The sequence below is a fragment of the Mytilus trossulus genome, chromosome 4 (assembly GCF_036588685.1).
Source record: "Mytilus trossulus isolate FHL-02 chromosome 4, PNRI_Mtr1.1.1.hap1, whole genome shotgun sequence".
Lineage (NCBI taxonomy): Eukaryota > Metazoa > Mollusca > Bivalvia > Mytilida > Mytilidae > Mytilus > Mytilus trossulus.
In genome coordinates, this window is record NC_086376.1 from 7,332,427 (window position 1) to 7,353,112 (window position 20,686).

The 20,686-nt window shown below is 32.0% G+C and overlaps 1 protein-coding gene across 1 annotated transcript; it reads right to left on the bottom strand.

Annotated features, from left to right (window-relative positions):
* Positions 1 to 8,888: 8,888 nt before the first annotated feature.
* Positions 8,889 to 19,878, bottom strand: LOC134714425 (heavy metal-binding protein HIP-like). Its single transcript, XM_063575664.1, has 3 exons — positions 19,815 to 19,878; positions 19,181 to 19,327; positions 8,889 to 9,298 (listed from the first exon to the last, which is right to left on the bottom strand). The coding sequence occupies exons 1-3, from the start codon at positions 19,876 to 19,878 to the stop codon at positions 8,889 to 8,891; spliced, it is 621 nt and encodes a 206-aa protein (XP_063431734.1).
* Between the last annotated feature and the right edge of the window lie 808 nt (positions 19,879 to 20,686).

Sequence of the window (20,686 nt, forward strand, 5' to 3'; positions counted from 1 at the left end):
GGGACGGTCAAACTCATAAATCGAAAATAAACTGACAACACCTGGCTAAAAATGAAAAAAGACAAAACAAAGAAAACTTAATAATAAGCAACACGAACCCCACCAAAAACTAGGGGTGATCTCAGGTGCTCAGGAAGGGTAAGCAGATCCTGCTCCACATTTGGCACCCGTTGTGTTGCTTATGTCATAAAAAGACCTTGAACCCTATTGATTGACAAGGCAATGCGTCATAGGTCTTAATGGGACTGAAATTTTCAGCAGAAAAGCTTATGAACACTACAATCTACATATGTCAATGGATTTCAATTAAATGTAGTACAATGGATTTCCATATCCAGACCTTGATCCCTACTTGAATTGATTTTCAAGGTCATTTCAGTACTTTCAATTTTATTTTAGCATTTTGGGTATGTTTAAATATCTGTGTAGCTTGACAACTAAGATTACATCAGAATCATTTGATATAGGATAAAAAGAGTTGGTTGAGGAATACAAAACATACAGATAAAATATTTTTATTGAACAAATTAAAAGAAAAATGGTAACAAATACTAAGATACTCAAGTTTATTTTATGACTAGATGAACACTAAATATGTCTTTGATATCTACATGGGAAGTCCCTCCCATTATTAAGATAGAACAAAACGTTTCTAAATATAACTAAATGCAAGCAAATGAAGGGCTAGTAAAACAGGATCATACAACCACAGCATGTTGAATAAGTAAACATTAAAAGAGAATGTGAACACAATATTAGGTTAAGACATTGCAAATCTATCTTCTCTTTCTCAAACGCTTTGATTTTTTCCCGCATATCAAATTCTTCTAGAATTTCTTTCATCTTTTTGCAGTTTCGCGCCATTTTGGTAGCAGCAGCGAGGGGCGTTATAGTATCGGGGAGTGCAACGACATGGACATTGCTTGGATATTAAGCTCATCATAATAAAGAAAAACCTCATCATAATAGAGAAAAACCTCATCATAATAGAGAAAAACTTCATCATAATAAAGAAAAAGCTCATCATAATAGAGAAAAAGCTCATCATAATAGAGAAAAACCTCATCATAATAGAGAAAAACCTCATCATAATAGAGAAAAAGCTCATCATAATAGAGAAAAAGCTCATCATAATAAAGAAAACCCTCATCATAATAGAGAAAAACTTCATCATAATAAAGAAAAACCTCATCATAATAAAGAAAAAGCTCATCATAATAAAGAAAAAGCTCATCATAATAAAGAAAAAGCTCATCATAATAAAGAATGAAGTACCATAAGGCAGTTACGGCGTTCCATAGAAAACAGAAAATTTTAATACCTATTTTTTCAACTGTAGCGGATGACATTGATAAAGTTGTTATGTATGACAAAAACCTGACTTTTCAGCATCTAGAGATACAAAATCATAGAGACCCTCAGTTCAATTTAGAATTTAAAACAATTAGTTAAACAAGTTTTGAGTCATCAGAGTTTTATTTTAAGAAACGTTTAATAGTGCGGTGACCGGACACAATATTTCTTAGATTTGATCGTCAAACATACTACAATGGCTATATTTTATATCATTGGATTCGGAAAATGAATTCTATGAAATATCGATGTCTTCCAAAAGAAATGTGGTAACAGTTTTGCATAAAATAATGTCAAAGATCAAATTCCGTTATTATTTTGTTTCTTCCATATTTTTAGGTTAAATTTCAGATACAGACATTTTTTCCAATCAATTATCAATGAATTATCTCGAAAATGTGAAGAAAAAAAGAATTAGGAAATCGATTAATTCTGAAATTGTAAAAATTGGCATTTTTAAACAATTCTTCTATTATACAAGACTAACATATGCTGTTAAAGTTACAGTAAAATTGAGAATGGAAATGGGGAATGTGTCAAAGAGACAACAACCCGACCAAAATAAAAAAAAAAAAACACAACAGCAGAAGGTCACCAACAGGTCTTCAATGTAGCGAGAAATTCCCGCACCTTAGAATTACACGGGGTGTAATGATTAATATAACTCTTGCCAAGCGTATTGTAAAATTGACGGAATAGGGAGTTTAGCAATGTGTAAAGCGGTCCAATTTTTTTTTTTGAAACGAAGTACGTTAAAGAGGCTGTTTCAATGCCGCTTCATAGGGACGTAACCTGACCAAAGTTGCATCTTTCCTGGTGGCAAGCTTGACGCCCATTATATAAATACCATGATGGAATGATTTAATGAGATTTTCTGATCATAAAACTTTGACATTAACTGTCATGCCCAAACAAGGGCTTGATCTTTGTCAATATATAGACTGAAATATATAGTCTCGCGTGTCCTTCCAAATCTTGTAGACAGTTTGTTTACTTACTCCAAGCAGAGACGAAATTGTGTCGCATCCGGTAAGTTTATGTACAGCAGGCAATAGTTTACAAATTGTTTGGGAAAGACAGGCACATAGTTGGTGAATGGGTGAAAATCTTCGCCCGTCCTTTACACTGCTTAAGTTACCCATCTGCATCCATAACTCGCTTGTATGTGAACATACAGAAGGATCTCATTCGTATTATAGGTCCGTATGATTGTTCTTCCGCTCTTATACCTTTCTCCAAACTTTGTGTCAAAGTTTAACGCATTGAGTATCATACGAGTATTGGCATCCTCTTAAAGCAAGTAAAGACAGTCCCTTACAGTGTTGGTATAAATAATTTTGACAATTTAGGGATTTACAAACGTTCCGGCTAAGTAAAGCTGATATCAGGTGGAATCATAGGGGATTTGACAAAGTTTTCCATTCAGGAATAATTCTCCCCTCAATAATCTGATTCACTTTGGTGGAAGCTATTATCTTTGTGCGGCGTTCCCTTTCGGCAGACTTTTTAAAGTTGTTCATGTCGTAACGGTCAAAAACATCTGCGACTGTGTGCGCTGTAAAAATTCATTGGGATATATTTTTTTAATAGTCAGCTGCAAGGTCACCGAATGTTTTACTTCTCTAAACATCACGATTTTGAATCAATGCCATATTATATATGATGTATGTTGTGAGTGATGGTACAAGGGAAGGAAGGCAAAGTGCACAACAGACAGATTTTGATTGCCTCACCAAATCAAACTATCATGACTTTCTGATGGTGCTGTCATCGTGAAAAATGGAAATTGGAATGGGACCTACAGGGTGCGATATCACATTTTCTGTTGTAACATCGTCTCTACATTTTGGCAAAAGCAGTGCACGTCTAAATACAAGTTATGGATTTATGTGACCTGAAAGTATTTCCCAAGGTCTGTTTTTTTTGTGATCGGTCATGTTTTCAACGTTGGTAGTATTAACTTTGATATTGGACTATAAAAACTCCTAAATTGACCTAAAGAAAGAGCACCAGTGGTGAAATGTCTAGACATGCTGAAGCCTTCCTCGACTGCCGGGAGCAAAGAATCTTGATTGTCTCTTATAGCATACATTCCAAAAAATACATTGATAAGACATGGAGAGTGGGATTCCACATCAAAGGAATCAATCAAGGTTCATTCAAATGGTTCACAATGGCAATAGCATGTTCTTCATCTCTTTTAATTGCTGTTGGTACAGTTGGTTTTGTTTCCTCGTGTGAATTTGCATTATTTGCAGTATATCCAACCCTTTTAGCAAAACACGACCAATGGATTCTAGGAAATGTCTAGTAAGGGTCCATCTAACAAGCGCAGACTCTTGATTTATTATGCATATAGTGCCACCCGATCCACTTGAGGCTTTTATAACGGTCTTATATTTTGCCCGGTTGGTCCATAAACCGTATAAATGTCCAGGACTCGGTCTAATAGCAAAGTATCCATTAACAAAAGGTGATCAGATATTCTTAGGAAGTTGAAGCATATCGAGCATGTAAACTGACATCCACCTTCAGTAAATGGTACGGTTGGTTACAAAAAAAATAAGGTTACATTTGAGATGACGATCTCAAAGAAGTGACCAGTTACACTCTCGTTCTGCTCTAACATTTGACAGCAAATTGGTAACTGCTTCAGGGAACATATCCCAGTATTTGAATATAAATGATACATCACATCACCATTGCTTTTATGCATATATAAGAGGCTGTATATATGAGCTTTGAATAGCTTCGTGATATGACATTAGTACTGTGTCTGGCTGAAATTGCTGAAACAATGCTTTTGAGATAAATGAATTTGATATCATTGATTAATAAAGGTATGAAATATTATATAAATGTTGATTATTTTACACCTCAGTCCGATATGCGGTTTAAATAGAACTAATGCGGTAATGAACTTTGTATACGGTTGTCAAGGTGTCACAAAAGTTACTTTCCGTACAATCATTAAAAATATTTGCATTCACGTTGTTTAATTTTCATATTGTGTAATTGTTCACAATGCAGTTACACCGACAGTCATAATTTCTGTAATATTTAAAAAAAAAAAAGTTGTTACACATTTTGGTTGACCATTGTGAAGTTGGGGTTTTGGGGTAGCATAGATTTATATCGTTGTATTCCTTTTGTTTGTGTTAACCAATTGTTGTTCGGAATTATTTTTATGCATCATTTATTGATCTTGCAATTACTTGTTATTTAGTTTGGGTCTTATTTCTTGAGTGTCATATTTTGGCTATGTTTGTGTTCGATGATACAGTATAATAAGTCGGTAGTTGCCCGCGAATGGATTTTTTTTTCATTTCTTGCGACTTTTTGCGTCTTATTTGTTGATTGCAGTTGGTTTTTGTTTTGTGTCATGGGGAGATATGGTGTGATTTTGTTTTTCTTTTCATGTGTTTGCATCTTAAATTGGGATTGCAATGAGTTATTTCATGATTTCTTTTGTGCTATATTTTCGATACATTTTTAGTACAATTGTCAGACGACATAATGTGATACTTTTTTTATTCGCCAATATTATTCATACGATTCATACGATTTGAATTTACTATTTATATCTTTTTGTTTTCTTAATTATAGTTTACCTTCAGTCGAAAATTTGCAAGACATTAAGAGTCTTTACTTATTTAAAAAAGTTTTACATTAGACTCAATTTTATTATAGTTTATCACAATAAAAATTGTACTTACTAGACAGTCTTTGATAATCTGTTAAAATTTTGTCCAAGAGTTACTCCTTTGTTTTTTTTTAATAATAAAACGGAACTATTATGATGTTAGGAAAAATGTCGAGTTTGCTTGATTTTGATATTCAAAAACTCAAGTCACATGGTAATGGTTGGAATGCTTAAACCTTTACATATTCTATAAGTTGACAAATGAATATACTAAAGACCTTTTTGGGGTGTTAACATTTTCGGTTGACTGGCATATTTTATGTAGAATGTACATGTTTCATTTAAAAAAAATAATGATTCTAAAAAATAACGAAAATTAAGCATATGCTCTTTTAACTCTTCTTGAACAGGGCTTCAATTTAAAAAAAGAGAGTTCAGATGATCAAGTTCTTTGGAGAAGGAGAAAGGAGAAACCAATGGCACTGCTATATCATCTCAGGAATTATATAAATTATTACCATCAGTATTAAAAGGCTATGAAGGATGCATTCACATCTCTTCTGTTATGGATACGTTCGACAAATTCTGTATATATAAAAAAAAAAGTTCCTTTTTGTGGCATAACTTTATTCATATAGATTATTTCTCCAATATATCTTAATATATTGCTTTCTTTAGTTCAAATTGGAATATCAGTTAAGCATCTGATACCCTCTCCTCTCAGTTCCATGCCTCTGGTTAACATGTCACGATGTGTACTTCAGAATAATTCCTGACTGTCAGATGTATAGCAGAATTTTCACATAACTACTTGATAAAACTGCTGTCTTTCTCCCTTTCCGACACTGCAAACAAAAAATCGAACAGGCAGTTAAAGAAGGGGTTGCAACCACATGTTCCCCGTACAAACGGATCGGAACTAAGAGCTCTTTCCCGGATCTGGCACTGGATTTATATATCAGATGCGTCACACAATATAAACATGTTATTAAATATACTAGAATATGAAGCGAAAATGTTGAATTATCATTTATGTCTACGAAACCGCTAGATCCTACTTAATTGGCCATGTTTTCAAATCATATCAAATGTTTTCATTGGTCTTCATTTGTTTGAATATGTACTGAATTTATTGTTAGCTAAATTATCAATGTTAGGTTATTGCATATTCTTCAGAGCTGTATCTTGAACTAATGAATAGAAAAAGAGGGGATGGGTATACGTACTAAACATTTGTCTGTATTTTCAACATATATCTAACAAACATGTGAGAAAAATTAGTTCTGGAATACGAAATATCTCTCTCATTCTGTAAACAGATATTGTAGGATTGTTAAGGTATTTTGGTGTTTTTAAAAGACCCCTTTTTTGTAATTTACATCACAAAAAAAAACATTTAGTTAGGATAAAGAACTAATAAACACTAGTCCAATAATGTAAGGCTTCAGAGTTTCATATCATTTACATTCAACATGTTTTCGGATTTTTTTTACTATCAATGTTGAACCATTAATTTTTATCGTTGAACCGTTCAACATTGAAAGTAAACAAAAATTCGATAAAAAAATGTTGAATGTAAATGATATGAACCTCCGGTCTTATATTAAAGGACAAGATATAAGACTTCTGAGGTTCATGTCATTTACATTCAATGGTTTTATCGGATTTTTTGACTTTTTTTACTATGAACCGTTTAATAACAATAGTAAAACAAATCCGATATAGAATATTAGTGATATGAACCTCCGAAGTCTTATATAATAGCACTACGGTAAATAGAATAATTGAAATTCAGTTAATTGAGTGTGAGAAGCTATTTTAATCCACTTTATGAGTGTGTATTATATAATGTTACAATGTAACAAACCTATCAAACACACCGTGAAAATAACATTATCTCCCCTGGAAATGCTTAACAACACGACATAAAAAACTGCTACCTTTTTTTGCTCTGTATCACATAATTATGAACACACATTACATAGATAGGGAATACTGGCTTGTGTACACGTTTGAATATGTAGGTGGCACACTCAGAACGATCGTCTGTAGATTTTTTTTTGAAATTCGTCCCGGCCTTTCCGGGTTCACGAAGCAACACGTTTCTATCTTTTCCAGCTATTCCTGATTATGAATTAATCCAAAACATGCATTTATCCCAATGCAACTATTAAACAACTCACCTATACCAATGGCGATCGTCTAATTCCTAGCTGATTCCTTAAATCGTACCTTTCTTGACGACACCCATCGTTGTAGCATCTACCATTGGAGGTAGTAAAATTACATGAATTGACAGGAGAGCGAAATAAACAGGGGATGCAATTTTATCGAATCGCATTCCGGACTAATTTGCGTAAAACAAATGATGAAATTGAATTGAAACGTATTCTATTAAATGCAAAATATTCGCATAGTGTTAATCTGTTACATAAACTCTTTAATAACGGATTAATTTTGCTAAACTTTATTTGAAATCGTTGAAATAAGGTGCAATAACACTGTATATAATAACAAAAACCATATCACGGATGTTCTTTTACAATGTAAACCTCAAAATTTTCAAAGTCGATTTTTCTTTCAAGTAAACACACGGAATTCAAAGCCCACTTTACAAAAATTGCACCGTACGATTTTTTGACGAGAAGTCAAAATGTTATTATAAATTAAATATTTGAACTACCAATACTCTGATTAATAGCCGTATAGTCCGAATGACAATTAAGCTCCTTAAATAAGTGAATTGTCCTAAGTCGGTCACCGTACTTTAATGATATGTATCATTAACAATCAGTCTACATCTCCATAATTCTTAATATTGTTATATTCAGTTGATGGACTTCTTATTTATATTTTAAAGTGCATGTTAACACTAGTACTGCAAGTTAACTTGACTTGCTTTGTTCAATAACAAATTCTGAAAGTTTACTTTAAACTTAACACTGACTGTCAAAAATATGGTTGATACGCTTAATAAAAGGTAAACAGAATTTGTATTTTTGGTTTGATTTTATCGGAACGTGTTCTGGTGTTCTGATTAAACGCTAGAACAATCTGTCTAGTGGATCTTGACATGACTGAACGGACTTCACGCGGTATATCGGATCAGTGTCTGAAAGTCTGAAAGTCTTAACGTTTTTCCCTAGCGTTAAATTCAGTCGATTAACACTTGATTAGATCAAAAATGACATGTTCAGACTGAAATCTTGCTATTGAAAAGAGAACTAACTTTTTATACAGAAATGATGAAGACAATGTGAAGTGGTTCAATACATCACGTTGCCTCATTCTTACTAAACCGACTGTCCCTTGAAAAATATATTATGATAATAGACTAAGCAAAGCTGTACGTCTATTTTATTCTAAATCATACTATACAAAACTTCTCGTCTCGTTCCTGTGAGAAATGATTGACACAGAAAATTGACCCAAGCAATTCGGATGCTTTTATGGGGTGACCATACATTAGTTTAATCATTTGTAACAATCGGGAGTGATAATTCAGGAAATCACTGGTAAGTACAATACAAAATGAACATGAACATGTCATTACCCTCTTTTTAGAAACATCCCTCAGTAGTGGACAGGTTGACCATCTTGACTACATATAATCAACAAATCTAACAATATCTTCAATACTTGTAGCTGATTCGTTAACCAATACTTTTAAATATTCGAAGCATTTCATACAATAATTAATAGCAATACAACAAAAATGCGGAAATAAATTTATCACCGCAAAAAAAAAGGAGGTCAAACTGAAGAGAAAAAAATATATCCGCAAATTTGTTTTTTATACAGCCGTAACTTCCTATCTCGAGTGCCTCATCTTGTATATTGTGTTATAAAAATTGATACTTAAAAAATTCTTTGGAATTTTATTCAAATTAATTTAATATGCTCTTAAAAGGACACCCGCAAATGAAGGAAAACCGTAAACTGCATTACTTAGTAGATAATCTCCCTGAGATTCATGTTGAACAAATACGTCATCACCGGAAGACAATTGTATCAGGAAAGACTTAGATGTACATTCATCATAACCAGTATCGCCGGCCAACACTTTCCCAACCACAGCAGTGTTGACAGTAAGTTCCAGAACTACGTAGTGACCCGATGTAGAACATGCTGTTATTGAGAACTGGTAGAGACCGTTGACAGGGGCGATGAAGTTTCCATGAGACAGATAGTAGGCGTTTCCAATGTTTAATTTAACCTGATCGAAATGGATTTGGTGGTTGTGGCCTGTGACGGTCTTGGTGAGTTCCGCGAGAAAAGCAATCGGAGAATGTCTGAGCAAAGCTGAAAAAGAAATAGCATAATTAATTAGGAAATGTCGAATCAACGTAAAAATCATGAAAATACTGCACTCCGAGAAAAAATCAAAACGGAAAGTCCCTAATCAAATGGCAAAATCAAATGATAATACACTTCAAACGAACGGGCAACAATGTTTTCTTGACCTTCATAAAAAAAACCTACCTCAGACCTATCTTAGAATGATTGACAGCCCTTAATGTTTTGAAAAAGTGCATGATTTAAGAACGATTCTTACGTCTTCCTTAAAGCATTCTTACTAATTCCGGTAACACAAAATCATTCTTAAATTTTGGTCAGTTATTAAGTGCTTTTAAAACAGACTTTGCAACGTATGGGTGAACCAAAAACAATTCGCAATAGGTTGACTTGACATTTTTTGTAAGAGTGGTCCCGACTACTCTTAGCTGTACATTCACTTGTTAATATTAGAACAAGTTGTTTAAAAAAGTTAATACGTCAACCTTAGAACTTTTTTTATTTTAACTATTAATTCATCTGAATAGGAAATTTATTATCAGTATTTTCTTGGCCATGTATGTGGAGGATGGCATTTTCTCTTTTTTGTAAATCATTACAATTTTGGCTTGTTGAGAGAAGTGTTAAATATAAAGCAAGGAAAAATCTGTGACCTTTTTCAATTTTAAACTAAGAGTTCCAAATGGTGAAGTTTAGAACATCACTTCTTAAATTTTACCGAAGCCGCCATCATGATCGAGTTGGTTCCCCAATTATTTACCGGCTTTGTAATATACTGAGCAACAAATTGGGCGCCACACGTGGAGCAGGATTTGCTTACCCTTACGAATCATCTAAAATCATCTTCAGTTTTTAGTGGGTTGGGTAATGTTGTTGTTGTTTACCTGGTGTGTTTTTTTTTACATTTTTGCCTATTGTGTTCTTTTTTGTTCATTCGTTTGCTGTGTTTGATCATTTGATTTTGCCATTTGGTTAAAGACTTAATTCCCGTTTTGAATTCTTCTCGGAGTAAAGTATGTTTGTGATTTTGAGACAAGCATATTTTTATTAAAATAATAATGTTCTATAAGCAGTTAAAATAATTTCATGTTTGAAGCAATGCAAATTTTTTAATTCAACTTTACTTTTATCAAAAAAGGGCCGAAAGAATAATGGCCCGAGACCACAATTAATTCCTCTATCATTTCTTTATAAAGTTTTGTCGCATTTAAAAAAATTTGCCTATTCTTTTTGTCTAATTTTTTGTGTGTGTAATTTAGTTTAAACAATATTTTATTCAAATAAATTGAATTGGATTGGGCAACAGGCATAGCCTATGTAAGCCCTCTCCACAAAACAAGGTACAATATATTACATTCAAACAAAGCAACACATGCACAAACATAAAGACAAAACAGAATTAATTTTTCAAAAATACCTCTTAGCTGACTGGAATGATGTTTCAAATAGTTAGCTCAGATCAAAAGTATGACTATTTTCAAAATGCTTCAAATGTAAACTCAGAAAAATTAATAAAAAATACACTATGAAAAAAAAAGATTAAGTTTTATAAACTCCAACATTGATTTAGAGGTCTCATATTAAACTAAATGGTCTCCAGTCAGCTATCTAAAATAATAAATTTAATAACTCATTTTTAAAACAACATGTTTGATATCATGTACTTATTTTTACTAAATTATTGCACCTGAAGAAAAACGACAGCGAGTAGTAACCATATTGATACATTAAAGAATTATAATAATATAAAAAGAATTTAGAATGTTAATAATAAAAGAAAAACAAAATAGATTTAAGAAATTAAAGATATACAAATTGAATATATGAATGATATAGAAATAAAGGTGCATTTAGTAGCTTTTTAGCTTTAATAATATTAATTTAAATGTACTGTCATTTCATTATAACTTTTGTTTCAATATTAATTATTTTTCTGCTGATTCAGGTCTAAGAGCTTAATATAATACAAAATACAGACATACAAAGTAAAAGTTAATTTGGTTTTGGACTATAAAATACATTTCATTATACAAATCTCTCTGAATTTTTTATATATTCATGAACGGCCTTAACTATCTGCACATTGTCTTCAAAACTCAAAGATTGATCACCAAATAGTATCAAGTTTAAATCAATATTAACTCCATAAGCAGACAGTTTATCAAGGAGTGTGATCCTATTAATAGTGTATGATGGACAATCAAAAAAATAATGTTGGTTGTCTTCACATTTATATAAACATTTAGAACAGGAAGGTTCTTCTGTCAAAAAATCATGAAACAAGTGAGAATTTAAATTACTTGCATCGTTTCGTAATTGACAATGAATAATATTAAATTTTCTTATACCTGAACAAAAATATTTAGGAGGAATCTCTGGTTTACATATTTTATCAAGTACAGATTTAAACTGGTTAATCGACAAAGCATTTTTAGCATTAGTGTCTAATTCATTCCAGAGTTTAACAACAGAAGGTATGAAACTTTTATAATATGAAACTGTTCTGCACCTTGGTATGGTATAATTCTGAGAGTCTCTCCTAAGATTATAATCATTCGGTGTGAGAAAACAAGGTTCTAATAAGTCTATAATATAACTTGGGGAAAATCCATTTTTTATTTTATAAAATGAAGTAAGTTTATGCTTCTTCCTTCTGTCTGATAATTTTTCAAGACCTATTTCAGTGTATAATTTTTTAAGAGAAGTTGTACGTCGGAGACCAGTAATAATACGAGCAGCTTCAATTTGATCACTTTCTAATAAGTTGGCTTCTTGTAAAGTACAATTATCCCATACAATGTTTGCATATTCTAGAATAGGGCGAATAAATGCTGTATAAATTGTAATAAGTACATTTCGATCCAAACTATATTTTACTTGTCTTAATAAATGTAATCTAGAACATGCTTTTTTATAAATTGCATTTATATGTAATTTCCAATTAGCCTTACTCTCAAAGTTGAGACCTAGGTGACAGTGACTTTTAACTTCTTTTATTTGGTCCCCTCCAATGCCAAAGTATAAAGGGGGAGGATTGATATCTTTTCTAGAAAATAAAAGGGTTTCTGTTTTAGAGGGATTAAAGGTTACAGCCCAGTTTTCAGCCCATGTTTTAATTCTCCCAAGATCATCAGTCAAAGACATAGAAACAGTGTCATAGTCATCATCAATAATGGCATATAAAGAGGTGTCATCTGCAAATAATCTAATATGATTACTCATATTTTCCACAATATCATTAATATAAGTTAAAAAAAGGAATGGACCCAGTACTGAGCCTTGGGGTACCCCAGCACTGGTACCTTTTTGAGATGAATAAAACCCATCCAAAACAACTTTTTGGCATCTGTCACCTAGGTAATCTCCAATCCAATCAATTAAATTACTATGGATACCAAAAACTTTCAATTTATATAGCAAACCATCATGCCAAACTTTGTCAAAAGCTTTGGAAATATCGCAAAAAATAAAGCGAATATCTTTTCCTTGATCAAGATGGGAAATAATAGTATTATATATTTCTGCTAGTTGATTTACTGTACTATCACCTGGCTGAAAACCAGATTGAAATTTACATAATAAATTGTGATCTTTCATGTAATTAAACATATGCTTGAATAAAATTTTCTCCATAATTTTGGATATGATACTTGTAAGCGAAATAGGTCGGTAATTAACTGGATCATGACAACTTCCCTTTCCCTTAAAAATAGGAGTGACATGGGAAAGTTTCCATGCACATGGAACCCTTTTGAGTTTTAGTGAAAAATTGAATAACAAAGTAAGTGGTTTTACAATACCAGATTTAATTTCTTTCAAAATTCTAGGTGAAACACCATCAGGACCAGAAGGTTTATTACAATTTAAGTTTTTTAATTGATCAAGAACTTCTTCTTCTGTAATAATTATTTCCTCCATTTTAAATGGTGGGTCTGGTACATTATTTGGAAGTTCAGGTTCAACATCAATTTTAGAAATATTTGAAAAATGAGAGTTTAAGAGTTCAGCTTTATTTACTGGATGTAAAAATATTTGACCTTCAGATTTCAAAAAAGGTGTAGGTTCACGAGACTTTGATAATTTAGAAATAGATTTTACAATCCTCCACCACTTTCCTGGTGGTATATTTTTGTCAGTAATTTCTTTTGTAAGTTTTTGTTTATATTGCTCTTTTGATTGTCTAACCAAATCAATCACCTCGTTACGTAATTCTCTAAATTTTTCCCAATGAATACAATTGTTAGTATTTTTAGCTTTGTAATGAATTCTATTTCTTTGTCTCATTTTCCTACGGATAGTGGAATTCATGAACGGTTTGTCAGCTGGACGTATTGTAACAACTTTAGTTGGTATATATTTATTCACATTTGTTGAATAAATATTTAAAAATTGAGAATACATGTCATTTATATTATCACATGGATGAAAATGTTCATTCCAAGATTTCAAGATTTTATTTCAAGATTTTATTTGAACACTAAGACACAGATACATGTGTAACATGAGGTCATACATAATAGCATTATATAAACATGACGAAGTAATTATGTGGTATCAATGACATAGTATAAAGATATAACAATAACATACAACATGTTGTTTTTTTTCAACATTTTCAGAACATATTTGCAATGTTTTTGATAAATACAGAAAGACGTTTATACAGTTGTACATTACATATTGAAAGAAGACCTTCCATTTTTTTATAATTAGGGTTCACTGTGTAATAGCTTGGCAGAAACTTTTCCCTTAATACAACAATATTTTGATAAGTACACTTAAATAGCAAATGAAATTCATCACCAATATTACTCTTACACAAAGTACATATTCTATCATGCCTCGGAATATTTTGCCATCTGCCTGTTTCTATAGGCAGACGCAGATTTGAACACCTAAAGTGTGTGATCCAAAGCCTGCAATATTCGGGAAGTTTTAGCAGATATGTTTCTAAAGTAAAATCTTTTTTAAATATTGAGTAGAATTGACCTCTTGATGAATTTTCAATATTCTAAACCACTGTTGTACAAATTGATCACAAAGTATCTGTTTTAAGTACATTTTATCACAGTAGCTTGTTTGATTGGCAAAAATATATCCAATGCCAGTATCGTTTAATATTGCTTCTATACAATTTACCCATTTAAAGGTGTATTTAGATTTAGGCCTTAAACCAAGCATCAGTCTATACAATAAACTGCATAGTTTTGATTCATTATTTACAATTTTACACCAATATATAATCATTCTAATTTTCACCTTTATTTCAAGAGGAAATCTACCCAATTCTCCGTACACCATAAAATTAGGCGTAGTGTTTCTAACTTTCAGCGCCCTTTTGCAGAATTTCAAGTGAGTTTTTTCGATAATTTTCAGGTTTTCAAAGCCCCAAACTTCAGAACCATACAGTAAGATAGGTTCTATCATAGAATCAAAGAGTTTAAATTGTAGATCAATTGGTAAAGATTCATTCCGTATAATTTTGTAAATATAAAACAGTGCCTTTTGGGCTTGATCTACAAGTTTCTTCTTGGTATCAAAAAATGTACCATTATATTTGAAAATGACACCCAAATACGAATATGTATCAACAATTTCAAGTACATCATTCTGCAGTGTAAATTTCAGATTTTGTTTAGTTTTCCTCTTGCTAAATACCATAACTTTGGTTTTCTTAACATTCACCTTCAGTTCCAATCAATATTGTTTAAGTCACTCACAAAATCTTTATAATTAGCATTTTCATATTTTCTAATTGTACGTTTATATGTATATTCTTTATTCACTTTAAAATTAACCTCAGCACACACAGGTGCATGAGTACTACAAAAAGGTGACAATACATCAACTGACTTTACGCAACTTTTGTTGTTTGTCAAGAATAAATCAATACATGTGCCTGTATCAGTAGTAAAGTTTGTCTTTTCAAAGACAAGATTGTACATATTCAAGCAAAATGTTTCTCAAATTGTTACTAACAGTACTTCTACATGGCATATTATTGTTTGATAGCATATCTACATTGAAATCACCAGTCAGAAAAACAGGCAAATTTTTTTCTAAAGCTTTCGACACAGAATCATAAAAATAATCCCATAGTTTCACACGAGAATTTGGGGGTCTGTAAAAAACACCAAGTAAAAAATGACAGTGTTGGGTTGAGATTTTCAACCACAATAATTCCAAACCTGGCTTTGCCAATTCAGGTAGTTCTTCATAGTATAAATAATTTTTAACGTAAATTATGACTCCCCCGCCTGCTCGTGTTCTATCTAATCTAATAGGCTTTTGAAAACCAGCTAAGGCTATTGATTCATTAGATATGCTATCATCAAGATGGGACTCAGAAAGAGCAATTATATCATATGTGCCTAGTTCACATTCATACATTATTGTGAACTATTTTAATATTACGTAACTCTGTTGAGCGATGTGGACCTGGGTTCCGCTCAATTCCATACCGTACAAGGAGTATTGACAAAAGATGTGAAAAATGTAAGTTGATAATAACTTCGAATTCACTGGTGACAAAACACAGGAAAATAAGTTTATACATTGTATAACACTTAAAGTGATTGATACAGTTAAATGATGAGTGAAACTTACCAATAACGTTCCTACACTTAATAGTGATCATTATTTAATCGTATGTGTCAAAAATCAAAAGTATATTTGGTAGTGTCCTCATTTTCAGGAAGTAAACAAATGTATAAGCATAAGACCCAACAACTAAAGTACCAAAACATAGGTTGAAATGCACCAAAATTATACAAAATAATATCATTCTTGACAACTGTAACATATATACAAGTATTAATACACAAGATAAATAAATATAAAAAGGTGTGTAATGTTCAGTACAAGTCCAAAAATAAATGCAATTTTTAGAAAAATTGCATCATTACATCATACAAATTTGGCCAATACACATCCATATTAGGCAAGTCAAGAGATGTTACGAAAAGTGTAAATATAACCTTTTTGCACCTGGCATAATCACTCTTTCCTTATTAAAATCAGTTAAAATAAAACATCCAAAAGTCAAAGTTATTTCAGCTCTCTTCTTTCATTTCCACCCCAGAAAAGCTAAGAAATGAATGAGAAAGGGAAAGAAAAGAAATAGAGAAAAAATACACTATAATTAAAGGGAACTATATTCGTTGGTAACGAAAAGCGGGGTAACGAAAAGCGGGGTCATTAATTGTGGTCTTGGGCCTAATGTTGGTCTAGATCTGCGGCCAGAATTTGGCCCAAGACCACAATTAATGACCCCGCTTTTCGTTGTTCACGAATATAGTTCCCTTTAATTATAGTGTATTTTTTCTTTATTTTTTTTCTTTCCCTTTCTCATTCATTTCTTAGCTTTTCTGGGGTGGGAATGAAAGAAGAGAGCTGAAATAAACTTTTGGATGTTTTATTTTAACTGATTTTAATAAGGAAAGAGTGATTAGGCCAGGTGCAAAAAGGTTATATTTACACTTTTCGGAACATCTCTTGACTTGCCTATAGGGGTATGGATGTGTATTGGCCAAATTTGTATGATGTTAACATGCAATTTTTCTGAAAATTGCATATGTTTTGGGACTTGAACTGTACATTACTCACACAAAAAATTAGACAAAAAGAACAATTCAATTTTTTTTAATGCGACAAAACGTTATAAAGAAATGATAGAAGAATTAATTGTGGTCTCGGGCCATTTGTTTTCCTTAGGTTAAATGGGTAGTTGATTGTTATGCGCATTTAATTGTTCATTAAAACGTTTTTATGATTCTTTTAAGGTGATTCTAATTTATTTGCGAGAAACCAAAAACGGAGACAGCAGAAAATTATTAAGAACTCGTAGCTTGAAAACTATTACGATGCAACTTAAGGGAGAAATAAGAGCGACCTACGAACAACCTGAGGGAGCTTTGATTTTACAGTCTTTGAGTGATCTTAGAATAATCTTATCTTCCCCTTAATTCAATACTTACGACCTCTCTTAATAAAATTTCTTGTTACCGGCCCCAGGGTTGTGTTACCGAAAGTTCTTAAGATTCGTCCTAAGTCATAGATAAACCAATTTTAGGATGGACTTAGGATCAACCCAGGACACTCTTAAGTTGTGTCTCGCAGCTATCATATGTTAGGACGTCGTAAACATTTCCTATGTGCGAAAATTTAAAAAGTTAAAGTAATGTGGTGAACTTGGGCATTTGCCTAATGTTTGTTTCAAGGCGTATTAGAAGTTTAAAATATTGGTTTCATACTTTATTGAAAAAGCCAAGTGTTGTTTACGATGTGTACATGCCTCTGTATAAAGATGTTATTAATGATAAAACAAATTGGGTTTATTATGTACGAGATTTGTTGTCTAATCTTGGCTTGTACTTTTTGTGGATTTCACAGGATGTAACTAATGTAGTTTTTGATATTGTTAAAAAACGTATTACTGATCAATATTAACAAGAGTGGTCCACATCTTTATATGATTGTGAAAAACTTTACATGTATAGAAGAATCAAGACAGATTTTTGTCTTGAAAATTACTTAAATTTCGGTTGTGATGTTCGATTACTTACGAAACTACGTAGTGAGACACTTCAATTAAATATCGAAGTTGGTAGATATACCAATACGCCAAGAGAATTACGATTGTGTCTTTGTTGTAACATGAACGTTGTTGAAGACGAATATCATTTTGTTTTAGTTTGTCCTGTATACAGACATGAAAGGTCACATTATTTACCAAAATGCTTTTGTTCATGGCCAAATGTTTATAAACTGGACCAATTGTTAAAAGCTGTCAATAAAACTGTAACTATAAAATTATGTAATTATATTAAGGCAGCATGGAAAATGAGATGTCAAATTCTTACTTAACTTTGTATGATGTGTTGTTTTCTGCTGTTTATTATTGTGTCATATATGTCATATATGTTTTGATTGCCATAGCATGTAAATGCTTTTTGAAAATAATTAAATTCATTCATTCAATGACGAAACTAATTAATAAAATGGTTTACGAAATTTTATAATTACATGTATTTCATAAAATGTATGTTTTCAAATGTAATTATAAAATAATATCAAAATAAAAGGATTGTGATTTAAACTGGACAACATTTTTTTTAAAAGAGAATTGTTGAATTCGTAGTGTCATCGTATCGTAAAACACGAAGTACAAAGTTAAAAATCATGCAAAATTTCTGTATACGGGTTACTAGCCGATGGTGCGTTTTATTTTATTTTCAACTTCACGTAAAAACTTGAGAAAAAAGCATGCACAAAGTTGGGATGAAGATATGATGATCTTAAGACGCCTATTTAGGTGTTCTAAAGTTAGGACGAAAAAATTTATATATCTCAAGAGCTTAGAGTTCGAGAACCCGACTTAGTCAGAGACTTGTCATAAGATAATCTTAGGACACGCCCTAATCCTAAGATAGCCTCGAGAACACCACCCCAGCTTTTAAAATTTACTATGATTATGTAGATTGAATAGCAAAGATATAACTCTTCATTATGTAATTTCTAAAAAAATATGTTGTTATAATGTTCACCACTGTCCCACTGCAATCTTATACAGAGGATGGGTGCGCCATCAAAGTAGTTTAACCCCGCAACATTCTGTATGTGCCTGTTTCAAGTCAGAGGCATGTATCTCGAATTTGATCTACCGTATTAGAAATATTATTTTTTATTTACATATGAAACAAGACGAAAGGCACACGTTAATCAAGAGTTTCCTAAAATATCCAAATCACCAAGGTTTTGATTGGTTTTGTGTGAGTTTGCTAAGACAAACGTGTTTGAATATCATCTCTTTCATTTTTTTCGTCTTAATCTTTATAGAAAACGCAAACAGAAAATATAAGAAAACACCGAATTTAAGATATTTCTTACCGTTTTCCTTTTTAAGGGCTTCGACCTCTTTGGTAAGATTATCCAATCTACTCATGATAGTGTAATAGTTTTCATCCATCAATAGACGTTTTGAATTGTCTTGCTTAAACACCGGATGATTTTGGACTCCAGCATCAGCAATGTAGACTACAAAAAAAGACAAAATATATATCCAGTTAAATACAGAAATAAGTCCCATGTTACAGAAATCTGGCATATTGTGAAAATTTCCTGCAAACAAAATCGGTCAAGAATGATTATAAAGATAAAATCACAGGAAGATAAGAATTGTAAGTTATGCACTACATTCGTAATCTATAAAGACAAATGGAGTGTTAGACGGACATGTATTTAAGACAACATAAATGAATATGAATATTAAACACGTAGCGACTCGTAAATCTTCAGCAATCATTAAACTTAGTTAAAATGAATTGAACAGAACTTATTTTCAATAAGTCAATTAGTCCTTTGTTGGAATTTATAGACCGAAAAGTGTTGATAAAAAAACTTTGAGAGTTCTTCGTCTCGTTACCGGGGTATAAGATAAAAAAAATAGTCTCAACCCAAAATGATGGACACATCAAACGTAAGAAAGATGCAAAATAGAGAAAAAGCTTAAAACATATACTACCGTTTACAGGGCTTATTTGAACTTGATTCCTGTAAGTATTAGTACCGTCTTTAAGTTCCTTCATGTTTTATGTTAAGTGTGGCGTCTATTTCGCTTAACTTATATACTCATTGTCTACGGGCTAAATGAATGTTCGAGCTAGTTGAAGACACATTGGGTGTTTTAGGTTATTTTCTGTTCTTTTTTTCGTGTTTTTGTCTCTGTCAAAGAACTAGCCTTCACATTCTCAATATAAGTGTACAAAAATGTTTAAGATTTCTTAAATCATTTTCATGGTTTGTACAGTTAAGTATACACAATGCATCGAAATCGATTTCAGTATGCAAGACACGTGTTTCTCGAATAACTGTCGACGGGTGACGTATACGGTGCAGGAAATACCCTTCCGGAGCACCTGATTCCACTCCTGTTTTTTTTTGTAGAGTTCGTGTTGCTTCTTATTTATTATGTATAACCACAGGCACTTGTCTCAATTTTTTTTCCCATATATACCTTAATATAACACAAGGTATATATATATACTTAACTAATTTTTTTTGAAAAATGACACCCAGTCCCGAAATCCTGTTATTTTTTTATTTCTCGGTTGTCAAACTTACTTTAACTTAATATGCCGTAAATCTAAATTGATTTATCTACACAATGGTATATGATACGACTATCATTGTTGTCGGGATCATTAGTAGCAGGCCTCAGAAGTCGGTCAACGGGATGTTTTTTTGCATTCGTCTCAAGCCTTGGCAACATTGAAAAAATGTTTGTGTTGTTTTGAAAATTGTATACAATAGCCTCATTTTAAGTTATGTGTATATAACACCCGCAACATACAGGCTTCATTGCTTTTTAAATAATTCTCGTGCTATAGGTTATGT